General features: G+C 38.9%; 1 protein-coding gene across 2 annotated transcripts in view; it reads right to left on the bottom strand.

The window, feature by feature from the left end:
- rasa3 (RAS p21 protein activator 3) overlaps nucleotides 1-20,872 on the bottom strand; it is a 46,602-nt gene that overhangs the window by 9,224 nt on the left and 16,506 nt on the right. For both annotated transcript variants that reach the window (XM_044031157.1, XM_044031158.1), the window contains exons 2-15: nucleotides 16,488-16,605; nucleotides 16,214-16,317; nucleotides 15,007-15,101; nucleotides 10,733-10,809; nucleotides 7,992-8,072; nucleotides 7,833-7,905; nucleotides 6,446-6,519; nucleotides 6,251-6,355; nucleotides 5,773-5,929; nucleotides 5,543-5,691; nucleotides 3,581-3,695; nucleotides 3,322-3,396; nucleotides 3,105-3,228; nucleotides 1,275-1,381 (exon numbers count right to left, since the gene is read on the bottom strand). In XM_044031157.1, coding sequence (XP_043887092.1) covers nucleotides 1,275-1,381; nucleotides 3,105-3,228; nucleotides 3,322-3,396; nucleotides 3,581-3,695; nucleotides 5,543-5,691; nucleotides 5,773-5,929; nucleotides 6,251-6,355; nucleotides 6,446-6,519; nucleotides 7,833-7,905; nucleotides 7,992-8,072; nucleotides 10,733-10,809; nucleotides 15,007-15,101; nucleotides 16,214-16,317; nucleotides 16,488-16,605 — 1,454 coding nt within the window. The remainder of the gene's footprint in view (nucleotides 1-1,274; nucleotides 1,382-3,104; nucleotides 3,229-3,321; nucleotides 3,397-3,580; nucleotides 3,696-5,542; nucleotides 5,692-5,772; nucleotides 5,930-6,250; nucleotides 6,356-6,445; nucleotides 6,520-7,832; nucleotides 7,906-7,991; nucleotides 8,073-10,732; nucleotides 10,810-15,006; nucleotides 15,102-16,213; nucleotides 16,318-16,487; nucleotides 16,606-20,872) is intronic.

Here is a 20,872-nt window from a genome sequence, read left to right as displayed (position 1 = left end):
CATACTTATCTGATAGATTCCAGTTTGTTCCTGTTAATGATAAAGCCTCACTACAAACAAAAGTTAATTGTGGAGTTCCACAAGGCTCAGTGCTTGGGCCTATACTTTTTACCTTACATATGCTTCCTCTAGGGAACATTATTAGAAAGCACAACATACACTTTCATTGTTATGCAGATGACACACAGCTATATTTATCGATGAGGCCGATTAAATAAATCAGGTTGTTCAACTCCAGGAAAGTCTCAGAGACATTAAGTCCTGGATGACCTGTAACTTTATACTTACAACTCAGAAATAACTGAGGTCAAGATCCAGTTTTCGAGGCTATCCATATCATACATATCATCACCATTATTATTGTGCTATAATTAAAATATATCATTAACTGTATAAACTTGTAACCTGATACAGTTGTTGTGTATCTGCTCCTGCTCTCTCTCTCTCTTCTGTCTCTACCTCATCTCCCTCTTGTCCTTTCTCTCCCGCCTTTCTGTCCCCCACCTCTCCGCTGTCCCCCATTTTCCTTTCACCCCAACCAGTCGAGGCAGACGACTGCACATCTCTGAGCCTGGTTCTGTTAGAGATTTCTTCCTGTTAAGAGGGAGTTTTTTCTCTCCACTGATGCCTAGTGCTTGTTTATGTTGTCTATGTACAGTGCCATGAGATAATGTATGTTATGATTTGGCGCTATACAAATAAAATTTAATTTAATTGAAACTGTACTGTAACACAGTGCTTTTTGCAATTATGTAATCGTGCTGTAAAGTTTATACACAGGGCAACATAACACAAGCCATCATAGATGTTCTAAATAATACATCAATTCGCATTTTAGGCCAAGTTAGCATTTATGTTTGTGATAGCCTGGGAGATGCTAGTGTCAGCTGGCCAGGGAGGATTCATCCAGTTTATTTTGGGAATATTGGAAAAAAAGGAACTCTGGTTGGTGATGCAGGTAGAAGTTAAACATGTGCTGGCTTCCTCTGAGATGAGGTTGCACTTCTGACAAGTACACTATAATTTTTCATTCATTTTGTTTCTCCTCTGTGCAGCTTAGGCCCCATCTTCTTGCATCGCTTCTCTGTCTCTCGCTCTCTCTATGATGAAGTCTGTGTCATCTGCTTCATAAAGATATTCCATTGGATCTTCTCTAAATGGTTCATGTGCATTGGTTTCGTAGTACCTAAATATAAGTGAAAGATTTCAACACATACATCACACGCATGACATGTTGGCGGCTGTTTGCTGAAGTTTTTAAATGTGTGACTCACCGAATGGTGTGGCCGTAGATGGAAAAGGTTTGGGGAGAGAATGGCTGGAGCAAAGAATCGCAGGAAGATGAAGCTGCTCACTGCTGTGTATCGCACATCTTGGTCAACTTGAGAGCAGAGAAGAAAACAGGGATACATAGTGAAATGTTAGCTAATATAAGTTTTTCACCAACAGTTGTGTAGTCTGGATTGTCCATCTGAAGGATGTAGAACATTAAAAAAAAAATGCTATTTCTAAGGGAGAAATGGGTACTCAAAGCTGTATAGATGTATACATAAATGTGTTATTTAAACGCATTTACAGTAGAAGGTGTTCAGGTGTTAATGCTGTTGTGTTGAGGTTAAAGTCGTTGATTTTAGGTTAATGTTATTGTGTTTAGGTTCATGTCGTGGTTTCAGTTAATGCTGTTGTGTTTTCTGCTTTTGTCGTAGTGTTTTCAGTTAATGCTGTTGTGTTTTCTGCTTTTGTCGTTGTGTTTCCAGTTAATGTTGTTGTGTTTTCAGTTAATGCTGTTGTGTTTTCAGTTAATGCTGTTGTGTTTTCTTTTGTCGTGTTTTCAGTTAATGTTGTTCAGTTTTCAGTTAATGTTGCTGTGTTTTCAGTTAATGCTGTTGTGTTTTCTGCTTTTGTCATGTTTTCAGTTAATGATGTTCAGTTTTCAGTTAATGTTGCTGTGTTTTCAGTTAATGCTGTTGTGTTTTCTGCTTTTGTCGTGTTTTCAGTTAATGTTGTTGTGTTTTCAGTTAATGCTGTTGTGTTTTCTGCTTTTGTCATTGTGTTTTCAGTTAATGTCGTTGTGTTTTCAGTCAATGCTGTTGTGTTTTCACTTAATGTCGTTGTGTTTTCAGTTAATGTTGTTGTTTAAGGTAACTAGTGTAGTACTAGTGTTTTTAGTATGACTTACTCCTGCCAGTAACAAGACACCTGTCAGGTTTGAAATCAGTCGGATCATCGGTTCGATAGATATGTGAGTCACAGACAGACGTTCCTGAAATGTATAGATAGATGTTGTTGTGTTTCCTATTTGTGGTGGTGATTTGCACTTCAGGGCCACCGTATTAATCTGACATAAATGACATAAATGAAATGGAAATAACAAGTCATTATCATGATTTTGCAGCTCACTCCTACTGTTACTGCAGTGCTCTATGGTGGCCAGCATGAGGCAGTATAGTACATGCCACAGCGTGAACTATACAATTTGAGAAAATGGTAAAAAAAAAAGAAAAAAAAGGTACATTTAGGTAAATTTAGGGGAACAATGAAGAGATAGAACACAACTTTTTAACTAAGCAAATCGGTCAGGTCTAGGTCTAGTATCAGCAACATTATGTGCCCAAACAATGAGGTCAGCTGTAGACCTGAATATACTGAATGACCAGATTATTTCATCAATGCATTAATTCTTCCCTGATGACACTGACAAGATGACAATGCCAGGATTCATCACGCTGGTGCAAGAGTGGTTCAGGGAGCATGAGACATAATTTTCACACATGGATTGGCCACCACAGAGTCCAGACCTTAAGCCCATTGAGAATCTTTGGGATGTGCTGGAGAAGGCTTTGCTCAGTGACCTGACTCTCCCATCATCAATACAAGATCTTGGTGAAAAAGTGTGAGTGCCGTAACCAAAGCTACAGGTGGTTCAACAAAATATTAGAGTTTTTAATATTAGGTGGTGACTTTATTTTGGCCAGCCAGTGTATTTGTACATTTGGATATTTTGAACACCATGTTCTTTTTGTCTGCTCCCTGTTCCTTATAAGCAAGTTCCTTTCTTTTTTTCCTCCGTCTTAGCAGTGAGATTTGTTCAGGACGAGCGTTACCTTGGAAACGGGTGGCAGCAGACTCTCTCAAGGAGAAGAAGATATCACACATGACGGTGGGACAGCGAACGCCAGAGGTGGTGATGACGTTGAAAATTCGGTCAACATACTGACGAAGGTTTTCCTGAGGTGGTGAGGTGGGGGAGAAAAGGCGGGGCAAGGGTGTTAGAAGACGACACATGCAGCAACCACACAAACAGTTACTCATCTTTCTTACCCTGTTTGTGTCCAGGTTCTCTGACTCTTTTAGTTTGATAGGATCAATTTCACAGGATTTGTGTTCTGTGCAGATCTATGAAGATTTACAGCAAAAACACACAAAATTATTATTAATCGACAACTGATTTCCCAAAATATCTTTTAAGGTGACACATGTGGGTCGAGTTTAAGGTGCAGTGTCTAATAATGAGGGGGGTTTATTGGCAGAAAGTGAATATACTACTGATAAGTCTGTATGTTTGAGTGTATGATTATACCTCATCAATGATGGGTTTGAGGGTGTCTTGGAGATAGTGCATTCCCGCTAGCTTCATTGTCTCATCAATGCACTTAGAAGTGAGTGAGTTTCCACGGAAAATGATGTTTGGATCCCTGGAAGACAAAGGAAGAATGTTTTTTTCAGCATCAAATTAAAACTGCAATTTGAGTCTCAAAATGAGACAGCGACCAGACTTACAAAAATAAACAGTAATTTACTACTCAATATAAATTATATACATTGTCATTGTCCAATTACAATACCAAGCTACTCAATACAGTCACTTGAAATAATAGAAATATCTTCTGAATGCTGCAAGCCCATTTAAATTCTGAAAATCTTCTGCAGCCTTAAATCACAACATACAACACTATAGAAAACATTATTTTCACACATAATATTTATTTCACAGATAGAGAACAATAACTGAACTTCATGTCAAAGTTACAAAATTAAGTATTTATTACTGATATATAAATTGTTTATATGGTTGTCTATGATTTCAGAATCAATAAGTGTTTTTAGTGCTTGTTTTCTATGTCTGATGGGTTTTCCCTTTTAACTTAAGGTCTACATTTGAATCTCTACATTTTACATTTTATTCTTGTGAAGCACTTTGTCAATTTTATATATATATATATATGTACATATATACATAAAAAAATAAAGATATATTATTATCATTATTATTATTATTATTATTATTATTATTAATAATAATAATAATAATAAAGTTTTTCCAGCCAAAGTAGTCATCAATTCAATGTGTATCGTTTAATGTTTCTCATATGGAATTTATTATTGTGGTCATGTTTAATCCCCCCTCAGGTTGTGCTGTGGAATCTTGTTTAAAGGCTTCAAACATAACAGTGAGGTGCGTGTTATTGGAGATGTCAATATAAACAAACATGGCAGGAAAAAACTCAAGAGCTGACTTGGATGGAAACATCTATGGAAACATCTATTTGCTCAGAGAGCTTTTTTCTGTAAAAGAAGCAAAATCTTGGAACTTACTAAATAATAAAAAAATCAGGTGCAAACTTCACACGTTTTAAGAGAGCTATCAAATCTTGGTTGATTAAGTGACAAATCTGCAAGCATGTCTAGTCCTTGGATGTAATGTCAAATGTAATGTTTTTAAATGTGCATTTACTTTACTTAGTTTACTTTTATATTATGACCATCATCTCTGTCTCTGTTCTTATAAAGATGTTGCAAATTAGCATCTGCTAGAAACACTACGGTGCATGCATTGGACAACGTTTAGCAGTACAATCTATGTTGTTGTATATGTCGCTATAAACATAAACCAAAAATAAATATTCATATTTTATATTGTTATATTTTAAAAGAACAACATTTTGAAATGTAAATATCGTTGGGTGAATAAAAACTATTACCACACTGAAAAAAACATAAAGTATACACAGAGGACATAAGAATGTGCAATATAACATAGATATATATATTTTTTTGATCTAGGCAATCTGATGAAAATAAACACATCTATATAAACACACCTGGGCAAAAAGTAGACAAAATGTTTAAAATCGGATTGAATTAGTGAAATTTGGAAATATGTCACAGTTCAAGGTTAACTTTTGTGAGCAAAAATGAAAGAAATACGGTCTATTTTGTGACTTGTGCACAGTTATTGCTACTTTATAACACTACTAAAAATGCAATCTAAAATTAATCTCAACTTTGACTCAACAACACATACAAAGACAAAAAAAACCCACATTTTTTAAAGCCTGAATATGTGACTTATGAACATGCCCCCATGATGTCCATATAAAGTTGTGTATTACTCCCACGATTAATCTGTGATAAAATATATGAAATAATATATAAATATTTCAACAATGTTAAAGCTGCACAGCTGAATCAGCAGTAACTGCCTGTGTGGTTGATTTGTGCTGCTGTTAAAAGGGAAAATATGCAACAGTGAGACACTCACTGTGTGCGGTTGACTTCAGCCTGAGCGATGGTGCTGATGAAAGGCACAATCTTGCCGTAATGAAGGAAGAGACGCACAAGGGGAATGGCGGCCTCCTGCTTCTCTCGACACACCTCCCCCAGAATGTGAGCGGTGGACGCCGACACAGGCTGTACGGAGAAGACGAGGAGTAAAGACAGTACCGAGGACAGCATGTCTGAGCAGAGCTATGGCACATACACAGACTGTACCTCTACGTTAGCAGAAAACAGCAGCAGATCTCTGAGAGGGGTGTAATATTCCGTCGGGAAGACATGGTCTTCAGTGTAAATGATGTTTAGACGTAGAGAGCCGAGCTCATCCACCTTCACTGACCGCCCTCCATTTTCCCTCGGCTGGAGAAAGTACCTGAACAAGAACAAGCATGTGTCATAGATCACAAATCAAGTGCAAAACCTCGATCACTAGACTTCTGGGTATAACACTGCAGTCTCTACATGATCTTCATCTTCATCTTCTTTGCAGGACAATCCTTTTTCTACACTATTTCAGTGATGTGTCATTTATTTGTTTTAAACCATAGCTTTACTTGTCCAGCCTGCATCCAGGAAACTTGAAGATGTTTGTACAGAGTTTCAACAACTCGTTTAAGTGAGGGTTAAAAACATGTACTTAATTACTTCACACTGGAAAGTAGATGACTTGATGCGTCAGCGGTAATTCTCTCACCATGCATCATGAACTCCAACCTGACCCAGGACTCGCAGAGGAACCCGCACTCCTCCAAGGAACTCATCCCCAAACTTCAGGTTGCTGGCATTCCACAGATCCACTCTGAACCCAACGCACAAGAACACAGTGAAAACACAGCAGACACACTCAACAACACAAAGTTCAGCAGTGATCCTGATGTTGCTGGCTGACCTCAGCGCCAGTTTGTCAACATCCTCTTCTTCAACATCAAACTGCCGCTTTGTGTAACTTAAAGGACGTGTCACCTAGAAATGGAGACATAGTAAAGATATATCAAAAGCCATGTATAGAAATATCAGCTGCAGAGTTTCAAATGCATCCTGTAAAAACTGTGATGGCAGAACTTTAGCTGAAACTAATCACAGCATTTATCTGTAGAATAAAAAGTAACAAATTAGTTTCTCCTTTTTTCCAAAAACAATCAGGATTTCCACTCATTTTTGGTTCAGTCAGTTTATCCTTTAAAATCATTACAATATAAGCTGGGATTGGATCCGATCTCCCCTCCTCCTGTGGAGGATAAAGCAGTAGACAACGAGTGATTGAGTGTAGCTTATGGCCCAAGCAGGAAAATATGGCATTATGGTGGTGATCCAGATATGGATTCAGGATTAAAAGCAAATGAGTGGTGTCTCTGGTGATGATTTTTGAATGAGGTTGTAAAGCTTCAAACCGCATCATATTCAGAGTCCATGAACCATGAATGACTAAATCAACGAGACGACACTTTGAGAATGCAAGGCTGCTCTCTTACCCACAGAGTCAATACACCCACAGCGTTTGTGACCCTACAAACAGAAACGTAACCTAAACGTTCATGACACATGACAGCAGCATGATTGCATGTGCTTGGTGTGTGACCAGGCTTTAGGGCAGAAAGCAGCACATTGAGAATAAATGGGAAAATCCTGTCAGGCAGAAATCAATGGGTCAGATTGTCTGCTGTTTTAGTCTGAATCAATCATACTCTTGTCCTGCAGAGTTCTGGAGGCCAGAGGGACGACTGACACCAAAATGTCAGCACTGAAGTCACTGAGTTACTGAGTGAGGGTTAGCTGGGTTAACCATGTGAGGTCGACCGGCCGATGCTGGTCTTTACATGCATTTGATGGCTGATAAATGTTTGCAGTGCACTTATCTCTCTATTGATTCAAGGAACTTTTGCCCATCTGTCTGTAAATTGCATATCTGTCAAACCTTGACAGCCTTCAAACTTCAAACTAAGAGCATCAGTGTGTGCAGTGTCGACTTTGATGTTTGATGCAGGGAAACAGGAACATATAGAATAAAAAAGAATGTCTAAAAATACTTGAAACTACTACTACATTCACACCATCGTCAGTGCTTATCAGCTCTACACGACTCTCGCCCTGTGTTTCTAAATATAGCTATAGATGAGTTTTTATCTAATTTCCACACTGCACACAGGAAGTGATTTGAATAATACAACATTACTCAAGTAAAGCAAGATGACTCTAAATTTGGTCTTACTGTTTAGGTGCCTATTACAAATGACCTTATGTTAAAGAAATTGAATTAAAAATGATATAAAATTTACCTCAAAATAGAAAACCTCCTCAAACTGTGGATTGTTGTTTTTCCTCTTCACTTTGGTCTTCTTGGCATCTGACCTGTGGAGACATCAACACAAATGGTGGAGGAAATCAAACTTTGATCTGAACTTTCACATCAGGAATGTGACTGGTGAAATCATGACCTTGAAGGTCCCAGTAAGGAAACAGCAGCGTAGGGATCACACTGGCCATTGATGATTGGGAGACCTTGGCACTCCAACACTCTGTTAGGACACACATAAAGCAGGCATTAATGACAAGTAAATATCAATACATATAATGAATATACTAAGAGGGGCTAGTTTTAAGACAGTCAGTCAGTTAGTCATCATCTAACCGCTTTATCCTCCACCAGAGGGTGCTGTGCCAATTTCAGCTACATCGGGCGATAGGCGGGGTACACCCTGGACAGTTCGCCAGTCCATCGCAGGGCCACACAACTAGAGACAAACAACCATTCACTCTCACACTCACTCCTATGGTCAATTTAGAGTGTCCAATTCACCTATTCCCCACATTGCATGTTTTTGGACTGTGGGAGGAAGCCGGAGAACCCGGAGAGAACCCACGCACACACGGGGAGAACATGCAAACTCCATGCAGAAAGGCCCTTGTTCCAACCGGGCTCGAACCCGGGTCTTCTCGCTGCAAGGCGAGAGTGCTAACCACTACATCACCGTGTGGCCAGTTTTAAGACAGAATCATTTAATTGCATGCAAGTAATAGCAAAAAATATGCAATTTGATTTGTGAGATAACTTTTAAAGTTATAGAGAAATAGAACAACTTCTGTTCAGAATGAAACAACAAAAAACCAAGAACATGTCCTAGCATTATTTCCAGCATTAATAGACCACATTTCGTTGACTCTTTTCTCTTTTCTAAGCTTAGCTTCTACTCAAAGTTTCTATATTTAGTGCCCTAGTCAACTTCCTGATTACTGGATCATCCACTTTACCTCAAGTAACAGTGGATAAGTAATTTGAGCAGCTTAAAGCAGAACTATGCAGAATGTTTACCCCATTGAACAGTTTTGGGGTCATTGTGATGATTGTATACATTCATCATGGCAGAGCATCAGCAGTGAGCTTTCATGACAGCAATGGATGGATGCATGGATGTTTACAGTGGCGTCATAAAAATATTTACTCCAAAACTGTAGGGGGAGCTGTTCCACTTTAACAGAGATACAGTATATATTTCTCTCTAAACATGGTGGGAAATATTCAGGACAGCAGGGTCTAAGTAGAAAGAACAGGTCATCAACTTCCCACTAGAAGGTTGGGGGTTCCATCTCAGGTTACTCTAGTCTATGTTGATTGAGGGCAGAACAGTTAACCCCAATATGCTCCTGGCAGCTCATGATGGGTGTGAATGATGCATGATAGAAAAACCTCTGCATACAAATGCTTTAGTCATAAAAAACAAGTGTTTAAAAAAAACACAGGCCACATATGTGTTCTTTATTTTTAGTTTGATTTTTAATTTCATTTCTAGTAATTGATTTATTTGTGCCTTTATTTACATTCTATTTCAATGTGTTTATGTCCTTATTCATCTTGGAAACAAAAGGTTCCCTGAACAACTTTTATCTTTAAGAAAAAAAAGAAAGAAAAGGTTTTCCATAAACACAGCATCACAGCCAAATCATTTATTCAAATAACCAAATGACATCAAATTACCTTGGTGTCCTACTTGATCCAACATTCTGTCCAAACATATCTCTCAAATAGTTATGGTATTAACTATTTAGTAATACTACAATAACCACGGTCATCCATAGTCTCCATCCATTCATTCATTCATGGCCTCAGACAGGACAGGACACTCAGTAGGACAAATCACTTCCTATGTGTCACAGTTGATGCACCACTAGTCATTCCATGTGCCGCCGACCCACGCACACACGCACACACACACACACATGTTCTGAATAAGGACTAAGGAGTGGTCTGTGTTCAGCGTCACTAATGCCAGAGCACTTCCTGTTGAGTGAGCCTTTTTATATAACTGAGCTTTTCCTACTATCCAGCGCTCACTGTCTTCTGCCTCGTCTCTGCTGTGACATTCCAGACAGTGGTGCTGAGCAGCAGCTCCATTTTGTTTTTTTATTTTTTTATGACATAAATGTGCTTCTTCCTTGCTCCCACATATTTTGTCAAAAACAACTTCAGTCACACAAAAAGAAAACTACAGTATAGTCATACCCACTCCAAATGACCCAACACATATAACAGCAGATGGGATTATGATGATTATTAATGTCATTAGTGAATGAAATATCATATGTTAAGTTTATTCTTTTCCCACTATACAGTTGTGCAGCTGTCTAGAACAGCTCCAGTACTACTGGAGTTCTCCATTGGTTTGTACTGCTAATCAGGAACTCTAATAATAAGAAGAAACGCACAACAATAGCAATAGATGCTTGTTTTGCAATGCAAAAAGCACTCTAGGCATCTATGATAAACACAAACAATTATCATAGATGCTGGGTTTGCATTGCTAAGTAGACACTAATAATAGTGGGAGAATAACAGAGGTGCATACGACAAAGCAATGAGAACTACAGCAGCGTTTAAAAAAGAAAAGGTTAAGTAGTAACTTGTATGTTCTCCTCATGTCCAAAAACATGAACATTTACACTTACGGACACGTTTAAATTGTGAATGTGAGGGTGAATGGTTTGTTTCTATATATTGGCCCTGCAATGGACTGGCGACCTGTATCCCACCTTTCACCCCGTGTCAGCTGGGAAAGGCTGCATCACCCTGTGAGCCTCATGAGGAGGATAGACAATAAATCAAGTGCTGTTTGTGTGTGTGTGTGTGTGTGTGTGTGTGTGTGTGTGTGTGTGTCAATGTGTATGAGTGTGTAGCCCTCACCGTGTGGCTAGTTTATGGCTGATGGCTCCACTGTCTGTGATGACTTCACTCAGACGCAGCTCCAGGTGCACTTTTCCCTTCGCACACACGCGTACGTATGTACACACACACACACAAATACACAAACACACACACAACAACATTATTCATGCATCACATCATTTTGCAAGGAGAATATTACAATCTAACACAAAACACACAGATCAAACAATGATTCTGAAAAACACAGAAGCATGAAAGAGTTGCCTCTCCACCAAAAAGACAAAATGTATGTAATAGCTGTGAGTGCGACCAAGTTATTTCTTTCTGCAGTGACTGGATTAATGACATAATGACAGTGTGGTGGTGCAGCTGTTTAGAAAAGCTCCATTTATGAGCAGCATCAGTATGCAAAGTCAGAGCCATTGCTCTTTCTGGCCTATTCAAGCAGGGGGAACAAACACGCACACACTTATACATGTGCACACAGGTCAAACAATGCATCCTATTGAAAAGAGAGAAGAGAGACACTCTATCTTCCTACTTCATTTGATCCTTCTCCCTCACTATTCTTTCTTTTCTGTCACTCTTTCACACATCCTTCCTCTCCCCAGCTCAGATGAATGTGCCTCTGTTTCAGAACCCTGCTCCAGGGCTACACACACCCATCTGTCTGCAGATGTTACTGTTCACTATTTACTGTCTCTCTCTTTCTGTGTGTGTGTGTGTGTGTGTGTGGTAGTAAACGTTGGGTGTGTGCGTTCCTTTGCAAGTCCGACTCCAGTCCGTGCAGGAGTAATTGGACTACGAAGACTGGCTTGATTTTAGTCGGACTAACTTGTGACTTACATGACATTAAGAAAACCAAATCATTGTCTTTAACATGCATGCAAACGCACTGACTGAACTGAGCTGAGCAGAGGTCGGGCTCACCAGAAATGACTAAGATTATTATGGATGTACGACTGATATGCGTGGGATGACCAGTGAGAGTAGATGATGGAGCTGCATGTGGACAAATGGTTGGGGTCAGGCTGTTTTGTATGGCTTCTCGTGAGTCTATCAAGAGTCTTCGACTTTGTGGATCACTTGATTAATGGAGCTGAAAATTGTGTAATTGGGGTGCGATGAATGTTCGAAAACTGGGACAAAGAATCAGCAATTTAATTCTGCTTACCGGGAATGTGAGCTGCTCTGAGGATGAACTTTTAAAAAAGACATTTCCCTAGTAATTGTTGGAGATTAACCCACGTTTTTAGGATTATAAAGTCTTTTTAACTGATCTACAGTTCGGCATGGTTCGGCTTGATTCTTGTGTCGGACGTCTCTTCCTATGACCGATCAGTGGCCTGCAGTCTAGCGACGTCACACATAATATCGCCTCGGCTCACTAGGAACCTCACCAGAGCAGGTACTAAAAAAAGCGCCGGGTACCAGGTTCTATCTCTAGTGGAAACGAGGCGAGGCGAGTCAAGTTGAGCCAGTGGAAACACGCCATTAAGATGTGTTGGTCTTTGTGCACAGTGATGTACACACACAATACAATCTTTGATGTCTTCTGATTACTGTTGCACAAGAGTGAATATTGTCAACCTCTTGCTCACAGAACTCCATATCCTTCAACTGAAGCTAACTATTAATGTGGCATTGTGATTTCTCAATTATTAAGTTATTGACCAATGATAATACAAAGTGATAAATAGCTAATTTCATGAGAATGAATCAGTAAATTGAATCTTAAATATTTTCCCTTCTTTTGAAGGATGGGGTGCCCCATGGAACTTTTCCACATGCATGCACATGGCCACAGTTCATACTAACATGAGGATCCATGGCTGTGTTCTACACATGTACTCAATCTGACATTCCATTCTAGTAGCTGCGATTTCTTCCCACATTTGTATGTCCTTGTATTCTTTGAGTCTTAATTTGTACAGGCAGACTTCCTCCGTAGCCTTAGCAAGTTTCCATTGTTAGCGTCTTGGTCATTGACTCTTTTGACCGAAACAAGAATGTGCCACCCCTAGCCTCGAAAGAGCGACAAGGATCATGCACACCAAGCTCACAAACTGCGGAGGTACTAATATTTAGAAAACAAAATTAACACATGAATTCATTCATTTTGTTTTATATACCTGTACCTGATGAGATATTCTTTTTCATTTAATGATCTTTTTATTTCTTGTTAACATGTAATACGTAAAAACTAAAAAAAAAACAGTTTATGTCACGTGTATTTTAATTTTACACAATACAAAACAATCATTATTATTACATATACAGTACCTGTGTGTACGCACTGTCATTGCGTATTTATTATTGTTGTTATTATTATTATATTATTACAGTTTACAGTATATAAGCACACACACAAAAATGTATAATATGTATGTTAAATATCCACTGACAAAGTGAGTGAGAGAGCGCAGCATTGTCTTCAATTTCCTCTCCACTGTAAGTCATATAGAGCAGAGGTCTTCAGCAGGGGGTCGCAAAATTGTTTGTATTTTTTAAATTTTTCCCCCCACAATTTTGAATGTCTTTAAATACACATAACATGAGTCATCCAAAGATGGCTTGAGAATTTGCTGTCCCTACTGTATGTTTAAAATAAAAACTGTGAATTATTCTTTCAGCTCTATGTAAAGTATGTTTATGCATGGCAGTGGCACTAATAAGCCATCACTCGTTTTTGTTTGTATATTTATGTATAAAATAAAAACGTCAACAGAGATGGATGATAGTGGCATAGGCATCAATTAACAAGACATGATTATAAATGGCAGAGACACGGCCACCCTACTAACTGGACCTTATACAGAAACATACAGACAAGACCATAACAGCAATATTGCAAGAGACATACGAGCAACAAAACCGACATGTTGCAGCTTATCAACCGCCACCACAATGAGCACAGTTCCCCATCACCGGAGCAATATTGCCAAAGGTGCAAACCACCCTGAAAAGCGACTTTGCATCTCCTCTCGCTCCTCACAAAAGATTTAAGGCAGTTGTGGAATATTAAGGCTTTCGGCTGCTGATCAACACCTTCGAGCCATGATACCACATCCTGTCATGCCAGCACTTCAGCCAGGAAGTTTACTGAGACATCAAAGCAAATGCAGCTGAGGCTCTGTATATATTATAATATTATAATGAAAGGGACACAGAAACAGTGTACACAAATCTGAACTATTTTAATGTTGACCACTCATTTCATGGAAACGTGTGACGTTGAAAGATGTTTGATTAGCTCAGAATTGCTTGACACCGATGTGGAGAAGCACTTTTGTCGCGGGCATAATGTGCATTTAACATATACATTCTTTCCTTTAATTTAATTTACGGAAAAGTAATGGCTATATTTCATGTTAAAGAAAGCTGCTTTAGGATTAACTGGACTCGCCTTTCCTGTTGTTGGTCGTTCACTCACTTGTGTCGATGTGTGTTTGTGTGTCAACAACATCCGCCAAACTCTACCTCTGACTGCCTTACAATTAAATTTTACTCTACCTCAGCCAATCATCCTTACCTATGTGGTTGTTCCGTGCCCCCTCATGAGGAAAAACAGTAAAACAACTGGTTTAGAGATCTAGTTGGTCTGATGAAAACAGCTTCAATGAGCTAATAATTAAAGTAACGCGCCACATTTTTGGCAGTAACAGTAACGGCGTTAAGATTAATAACGCCATTAGTAACACCATTTATTTCTAACGCAGTTACTCCGATCACTGGAAATGATCAGGTACAAAACCGAAATGTGTATTCCTCTCACAAACTGTGGCAGTGGAATAGAGAGAGGCTGCTTTTCATTTAGCAAAGGCATATTTTTTTCATAATTTTCCGTGATTTTTCTGAAGCGAAACTTGCAAATTCCAAGCAAGGCTTAGTTATTTGAAGACATTTTGTTTTAAATTTGATTTGTTTGTTTTTAAAAATACAACTATTCTTTCTGCATTTAAAGATGTAGAATTATTGAAGTTGCACTTCTGATAATGGTAAATAACTCTTACCACTTTTGATGAATGGAGGTTCACAACAAGTGAATAGTAGATGAGACCATATACCTCCCTTTGATAAAAGGAGTGTTTCTTATTTAAGATCATACTTTGTCTGTAGCTCATGTTGTTTAAAAAGACTTGTGAGAAAATCGTATTGTGAGCAAACAATCGCGAATCCAATCGTGAGTTGAGTGTACTGATTACACACCATGGTCATTCTATGTCTTAATACAATCCATTTCTCCTGTGTGTGTGTGTGTGTGTGTGTGTGTGTGTTCCTTCTGTACTGACCTGCACCTCTGAGTCAGCACTGACCGGTTGCAGCGGGAACCAGGTGTCTTTCCCATGGTATTTCTGCAGGTCCTCTTTCTTCACTGCAACCTTGCCTACACACATTAACACACATATCAAACACACATGAGATGAAAGCATAACTTAAACTACACGTTTCTTCACAAGACGACCACACACTCTCACATGTACACATATGCACACACTTGCAAAGTTGCAGTGTCAATGACCTAGTTTTGTCTACTCCGAAACTAACTAACGCCCTACCTCCACCCAATCACACCACACAGCAGATGGCAGTTTGACTGATGCATTACGATCCAGTTGTTACTCCTAGACTGTTTGTGATATCTAGAAAATTAAAAAACTATGGACTGGCGATCTGTCCAGGGTGTACCCCGCCATTCGCCCCAATGTTAGCCGAAATTGGCACAGCAGTCCCCACGACCCTCATGCGGAGGATATAGTGGTAGAAGATGGATAGATGGATACCAGAAAGCAGAGAAATAGAGCTTTGTGCCCATATACTTGTCTTTACGTCTGTGGAACAACCGTCCAATCACAGACAAGATTCACCAGCAAGTCACACGTTTGTGACGTTAGCATCTCAGTACCGTAATTCCTAAATGGTTGAATAACTGCCAGATATCAAAAGTGAAAGTTATCTTTGATAATTTTGACAATACTACAGCCATTAAATCAATAGAGATTCAGGCAGCCTGATTATCAAGATGGTCATAAGAGGGTTAAACATGAATAACAATAACAGTTACTTTCACGCTGCATTCATTTCTTAATTTTTTTAAAAAAACAGTGAAAAGCGCCAATAATAACTCCTAAAGAGAGTACAGAAATCATTATGTGTATGATGAACAAAAATGTTTAAAGTGAAAAACTACTTTCAACGTCACTGTCAATTCTCCACGAATCTCTTGCAAAATGAAACACCGCACTGAAAACCACCCACTCTCGCCTCTCAGTTTCCTTCCATCAAAACGTCTTAGAGAGCATCAAATAAACACTGACGAGATCAAGTCAAAACACATACTATCGCACGGTACCAGCTGAGAATGTGTCATCACTAAATATTGTCTGGCACGTGTTAATCTGAGAGAGACTTGAATATATGAGGATGTACGGCAAGTGGGAAATAAATGTGCAAAAGCTTCACATGACTCTTCCGTGCCTCGAGCAGCTATTTACTCACCGATACTGGAGTCCCTCCTGAACACGTCCCTGTCAAAGATGTAGAAGGACAGATGTCTGAAGCTGCGTGGAATCTCACAGTAGAAATCCTCCCCATAGAATGGACTACAGAGCAGAAGAGACACAAGGTCAGAGGTTTGTTGACTGTCCTGAGTGACAGTAGCACTAGCTGCCCCATGGTGTGAGTGTGTGTGTGTGTTTTAATATTGATTTAGTCATTTCATTCTGCATTTCTAACAGCTGTCAGGTGGAGGGTGGAGGAACACACAGCATACCAAAGGGACTTCTCAATTATCTTGGTCCTGAACACCTCCTCTTGGTCCAGGTTGACAGTGCAGAAACAGTCCCTCATCCTGTTTGGGCCTGGGTAAGGAGGGATGTTTTTTGCTTCTCCTGGAGGAGAAAGAGCAGTAGGAAGAGTCAGCGTTATTGAGAAGCCCGTTATAAACTGTGTGTGTGGATGACTAGATACCACTTTTTCTACATTTTTTTTTTTGAAACAGTTTTTCATTTACCACCTTGCTATAATCACATATTTCCAAAATATGCTTTAACAGCGTGGCAGACATTAGCAGCTCTCACTCATATGATCCTTACAGCTTTACACCTGTGAACATTAGAATTATCAGTTCTAATGGATTCTAATTTTCTTTTTCCAGTATCCATTTCAGTGATTTTGACCAGGATCAGACCAATACTGGGTATTGGATTGGCTCATCTTTAAATAACAGTGTGTTATCCAGGCACAATGCTGTTAAATAGAAAATGCAACTTTAGTAATAGTAATACAGAGGAACATTTTAGATATTCCACTCATAAGCACCCCTACAGTCGTTGTAAATACCATTCAGACATCACGACACACCTCCTCAATCCCTCACAACATTTTTTTCTTTTTACTCCTCACTTCTCAGCATGTGTTTGGAAAATAAGGCATAAATATTTTAATCCAAGAGACACCTACACTGGTTTCAGGCCAGTAATTGTATATATTTCATTCTATTTTATATTGTTGTGCCAGCATTTGTTAACTCTTGTTTTATTTGTTTATTTATGCTTTTCCTTTAAAAACAGGAAGCTTTTTCGTACATGTTCTTACTTCATTAATCACAATCATTTTAATAATATTCATTTTAAAGTTTGGGGCATTGAAAAAAACAACAACGTTCCATTGTTATGGATGTGAACTTCTTCTCAAGTCACAAAATGACACAAATCTGGCTATGATGACCTGAACAGTAATAGATTGTCATTGTGTAATTTGTGGGTGGAATTACAGTTAAAAACGGCAACCCCAAACCCTCAAATATAGAGTTTTATTTTTTTTCTAAAGTTTTCTAAAGCCAGTGTAGTGTAATAAATATTTTGTTAGTGTCATGGTTTGTTGCAAAAGAAAAGAAAAACCTTTTATCCTATTTCCAGCTATTCATCATCTTTAACAGTGTATAATCCTCCATCTGCTTTCTTCTATGTGCTGCTTATCTTGGATTGTTGCTTTAAAAAAAACAAAAAACCCTCTACCTAATTGTTTTACCATACTTGACCCTTCTCCAAAGGGTCAAGATCCAACATTCAAATCAAACAACAACAGTAATTTCATCAAGCATCTATGTAGCTGCCCTTGGAAAACACATTGCCCCACTATCTGCCAAATGACATGTAATGTAATGTAATGTAATGTAACTATCTGAGCAAAACAATGCAGTGCAAAGAAACCCACAGTTGTGGTGTGCATGCAACATGAACACTGAAGGAAATAAGGGGGTGGTGAGCAGAAAAATAATGATGATAAGAACCACACAGAGAATGAGAGTGAACATTAGCAGATCATCAAATCAAAAAAAGCTTGACTCCTCATCTCATTCATGCAGAGGAAACAACAGTGATGAACACAGTAAATGGATACTGTGTTCCTTTGTTCGCTGATTCCAGTCGACCACACATGGAGGAATGGTTATAGCTCACACTTGTGTGATCTGTTTTGACATGACAACAGATGAGGTTACACCACCTGACTGATTACAGCAGCTCTATGCTTTTGCAATAAGGCGTTACAGAGGAGAAATGCAATCACTGTACTCAATCAAGGGTGAGAGACATAAATGTTGTCATCAGCCAATAACAGCGGTGCTGTATGTGGACCTTTTGTGGATCAACACGAGCACCTCCACATTTTGTGACCCACACATGTTCTGCAACTAACGATTATTTTCATAATTGATCCATCTGTCGATTATTTTCTCGAATAATTGATTAATCGTTTGGTCCATAAAATACCAGAAAACCTTAAAAAAATGTTGATCGGTGATCGTCAAACCTGGAAATGATGATGTTCTCAAACGTCTTGTTTTGTCCACAAACCAAAATGATTCACTTTTAATGATTTCTTTGTTATCCAGAGCAAAGAAATGAAGAAAATACTCACATTTAAGAAGCTTAAACAATCAAATTTTTTCCATAATGTGTAATGTAATTTTGTTTTTTAAAAAATTATATTATAAAACTGGTATCGAAAAAAGTATCGATCAGGAACCGGTATCGGTATTGGTACTGGTATCGAAAATGTTTGATTGATACCCAGCCCTATTCCCTATAAATATCAAATAGTACTTCTGCTTGAAATGCACTTCCCTAGTTGAAGTACCATCTAAATAAGAGACTTTACTACAAGGTTGTTAAAATGCGAGAGGGAGAGCAAGAGGGAGAGCGAGAGAGAGAGAGAGAGAGAGAGAGAGAGAGAAAGGGAGCAACATCAGCCAGCTAGAGTTTTGGAACTTTGGAAAAAAGCTACAACAGGAAATGAGATGAGGGGAAAGGAATGTTAACTGGATCCAAGATGTAGCTTAAAAGCAGCCAAGTTACCCCAGAGAATGTGTGTCAGTGTGTTTGAACACGAGAAGAGTTTGAATGAGAAGAGTGAAACTTGTAAAGATCAGTTAATGCTCCATTTTTGATGTTTCCAACTAGACAGTCTGTAGTTATTGTGTTTTTGTGTAAAATATTACACAAACACACATAAAAGATACATAAAAACATTTTTTTCAAATATCAATCACTAAACAGATTACAACTAATCTAATCTGAGTAGTGTCTCGATGCTCAAGTCACATAGACTCATTAATGTAGCAAATAACTAATTAAATAACCCAAAAAGAGTGAGGATATATATCAAGGTTAGGTTTATGGCTCTTTTCCACTATACAGTTCCAGCAATACTCGACTTGGCATGGCTCAACTTAGTGCAGTTTGGTATCAGCCAGGTCATTTCCCATAACTCCATCGTACCTCCTCAGCATACTCGTACATAATAAGACCAGAGTACAGTGTTGTAATGACTGCAAGCTATCTCTATTTTTCAGTATTCTAGTATTTGAAGTATCATAAATCTGCATGCTGTCTGTGTGTTTCAGATGGCTCTCGGTCGGTCTGGGCGTTCAACCAAGCCTCCGAATGGTGGGAAGTGATCGCTCCCAGCTTCCCAGTGGGTGTAGAACCTCAGGATGTCTGTAGAAACGTAACTGCGTACAGTTATGGAGCGACAAGACACGCCGGGTGTGTGCCCCTGAAGAAGAGAGTGGCTATTGCCTGGTGGAAGCTTGCTACCAGCTTTAAATATCGCAGTATCGGACGTCTTTTTGGAGTCAGCGACACAACTGTGTGCCGGTGTGTGCAGGAGTTTTGTGCTGCAGCAGAGACGGTGTTGGTGTCAGAACAAATCCGTTTTCCTGATGAGGAGGAGTTACCGGGAAATGGCTCCCTACACTGAGAACAAGTGGGGACTCCCACATTGTGTGTGTGTGCTATTGATGATCCCACATACCTATCATAGCACCTCAGGAATATCACTGTGACTTTTTCCAACCATAAAGGCTGGCACTCTCCTCATCCTTCAAGGTGTTGTTGATGGAAAGGGGCTTTTTTAGAATGTGTTTTCTGGACTGCCAGGGAGCTCGCATCATGCCAGGGTTTTGAGAATATCTACACCCTGGGAGTTAGCCAGCCGGGGAAACCACTTCCCAGCTCACTCCAGGAACATTGGTGGGGTCACTGCTGGCTATTACATCCTAGGTGACTCAGCATATCTCTTGTAGACTGACTTAAAACCATTCCCTGATACTGGACAGCATATAGCAGAACAGCACATGTTTAACAAAAAAATCAGTAGAGCGTCGGTGGTTGTTGAAAATAATACATCATTATTTATTTAATTGTGAAGTGAAAGTGAATCAAACCTCTAGTCTAGGGCTTTATTGGTTTTTTTTTATTTCGCAATTTTTTCCTCAGCTTGAGCTCCCTGAGACTCCTGGGGCCCGTTTCAGAAAGCAGGTTCAACAAACTCTAAGTTAAAACCTTAACTCTAGGTTGACTAACTCTGAGCTGTCAAACTGAGTTTTCAGCATTAGTTCAGTCAACTCTGAGTATGTTCACTCTGAGTTAAGCGTGTGTGTATTCGGAATGAAAAAAGCCATAATCAATGGAGCTCTGATACTATGATTCACCTTAGTATTCACTAAATCTGCTTTCTGAAACGGGCCCCTGGTGTCTTATGAGTGTTATTTATTATTATTTATGTTATAATCTGTCCTAACACTTTATTTATTAACAAATATTTATTTAATATTTTATTGTAAATGGCATCTTCTGTTAGGATGACACAATA

The sequence above is a fragment of the Solea senegalensis genome, linkage group LG7 (genome assembly GCF_019176455.1).
Source record: "Solea senegalensis isolate Sse05_10M linkage group LG7, IFAPA_SoseM_1, whole genome shotgun sequence".
NCBI classification, from domain to species: Eukaryota; Metazoa; Chordata; class Actinopteri; order Pleuronectiformes; family Soleidae; genus Solea; species Solea senegalensis.
Note: the sequence above shows the minus strand (reverse complement) of the source record. Positions and strands in the feature narration are given on the sequence as shown.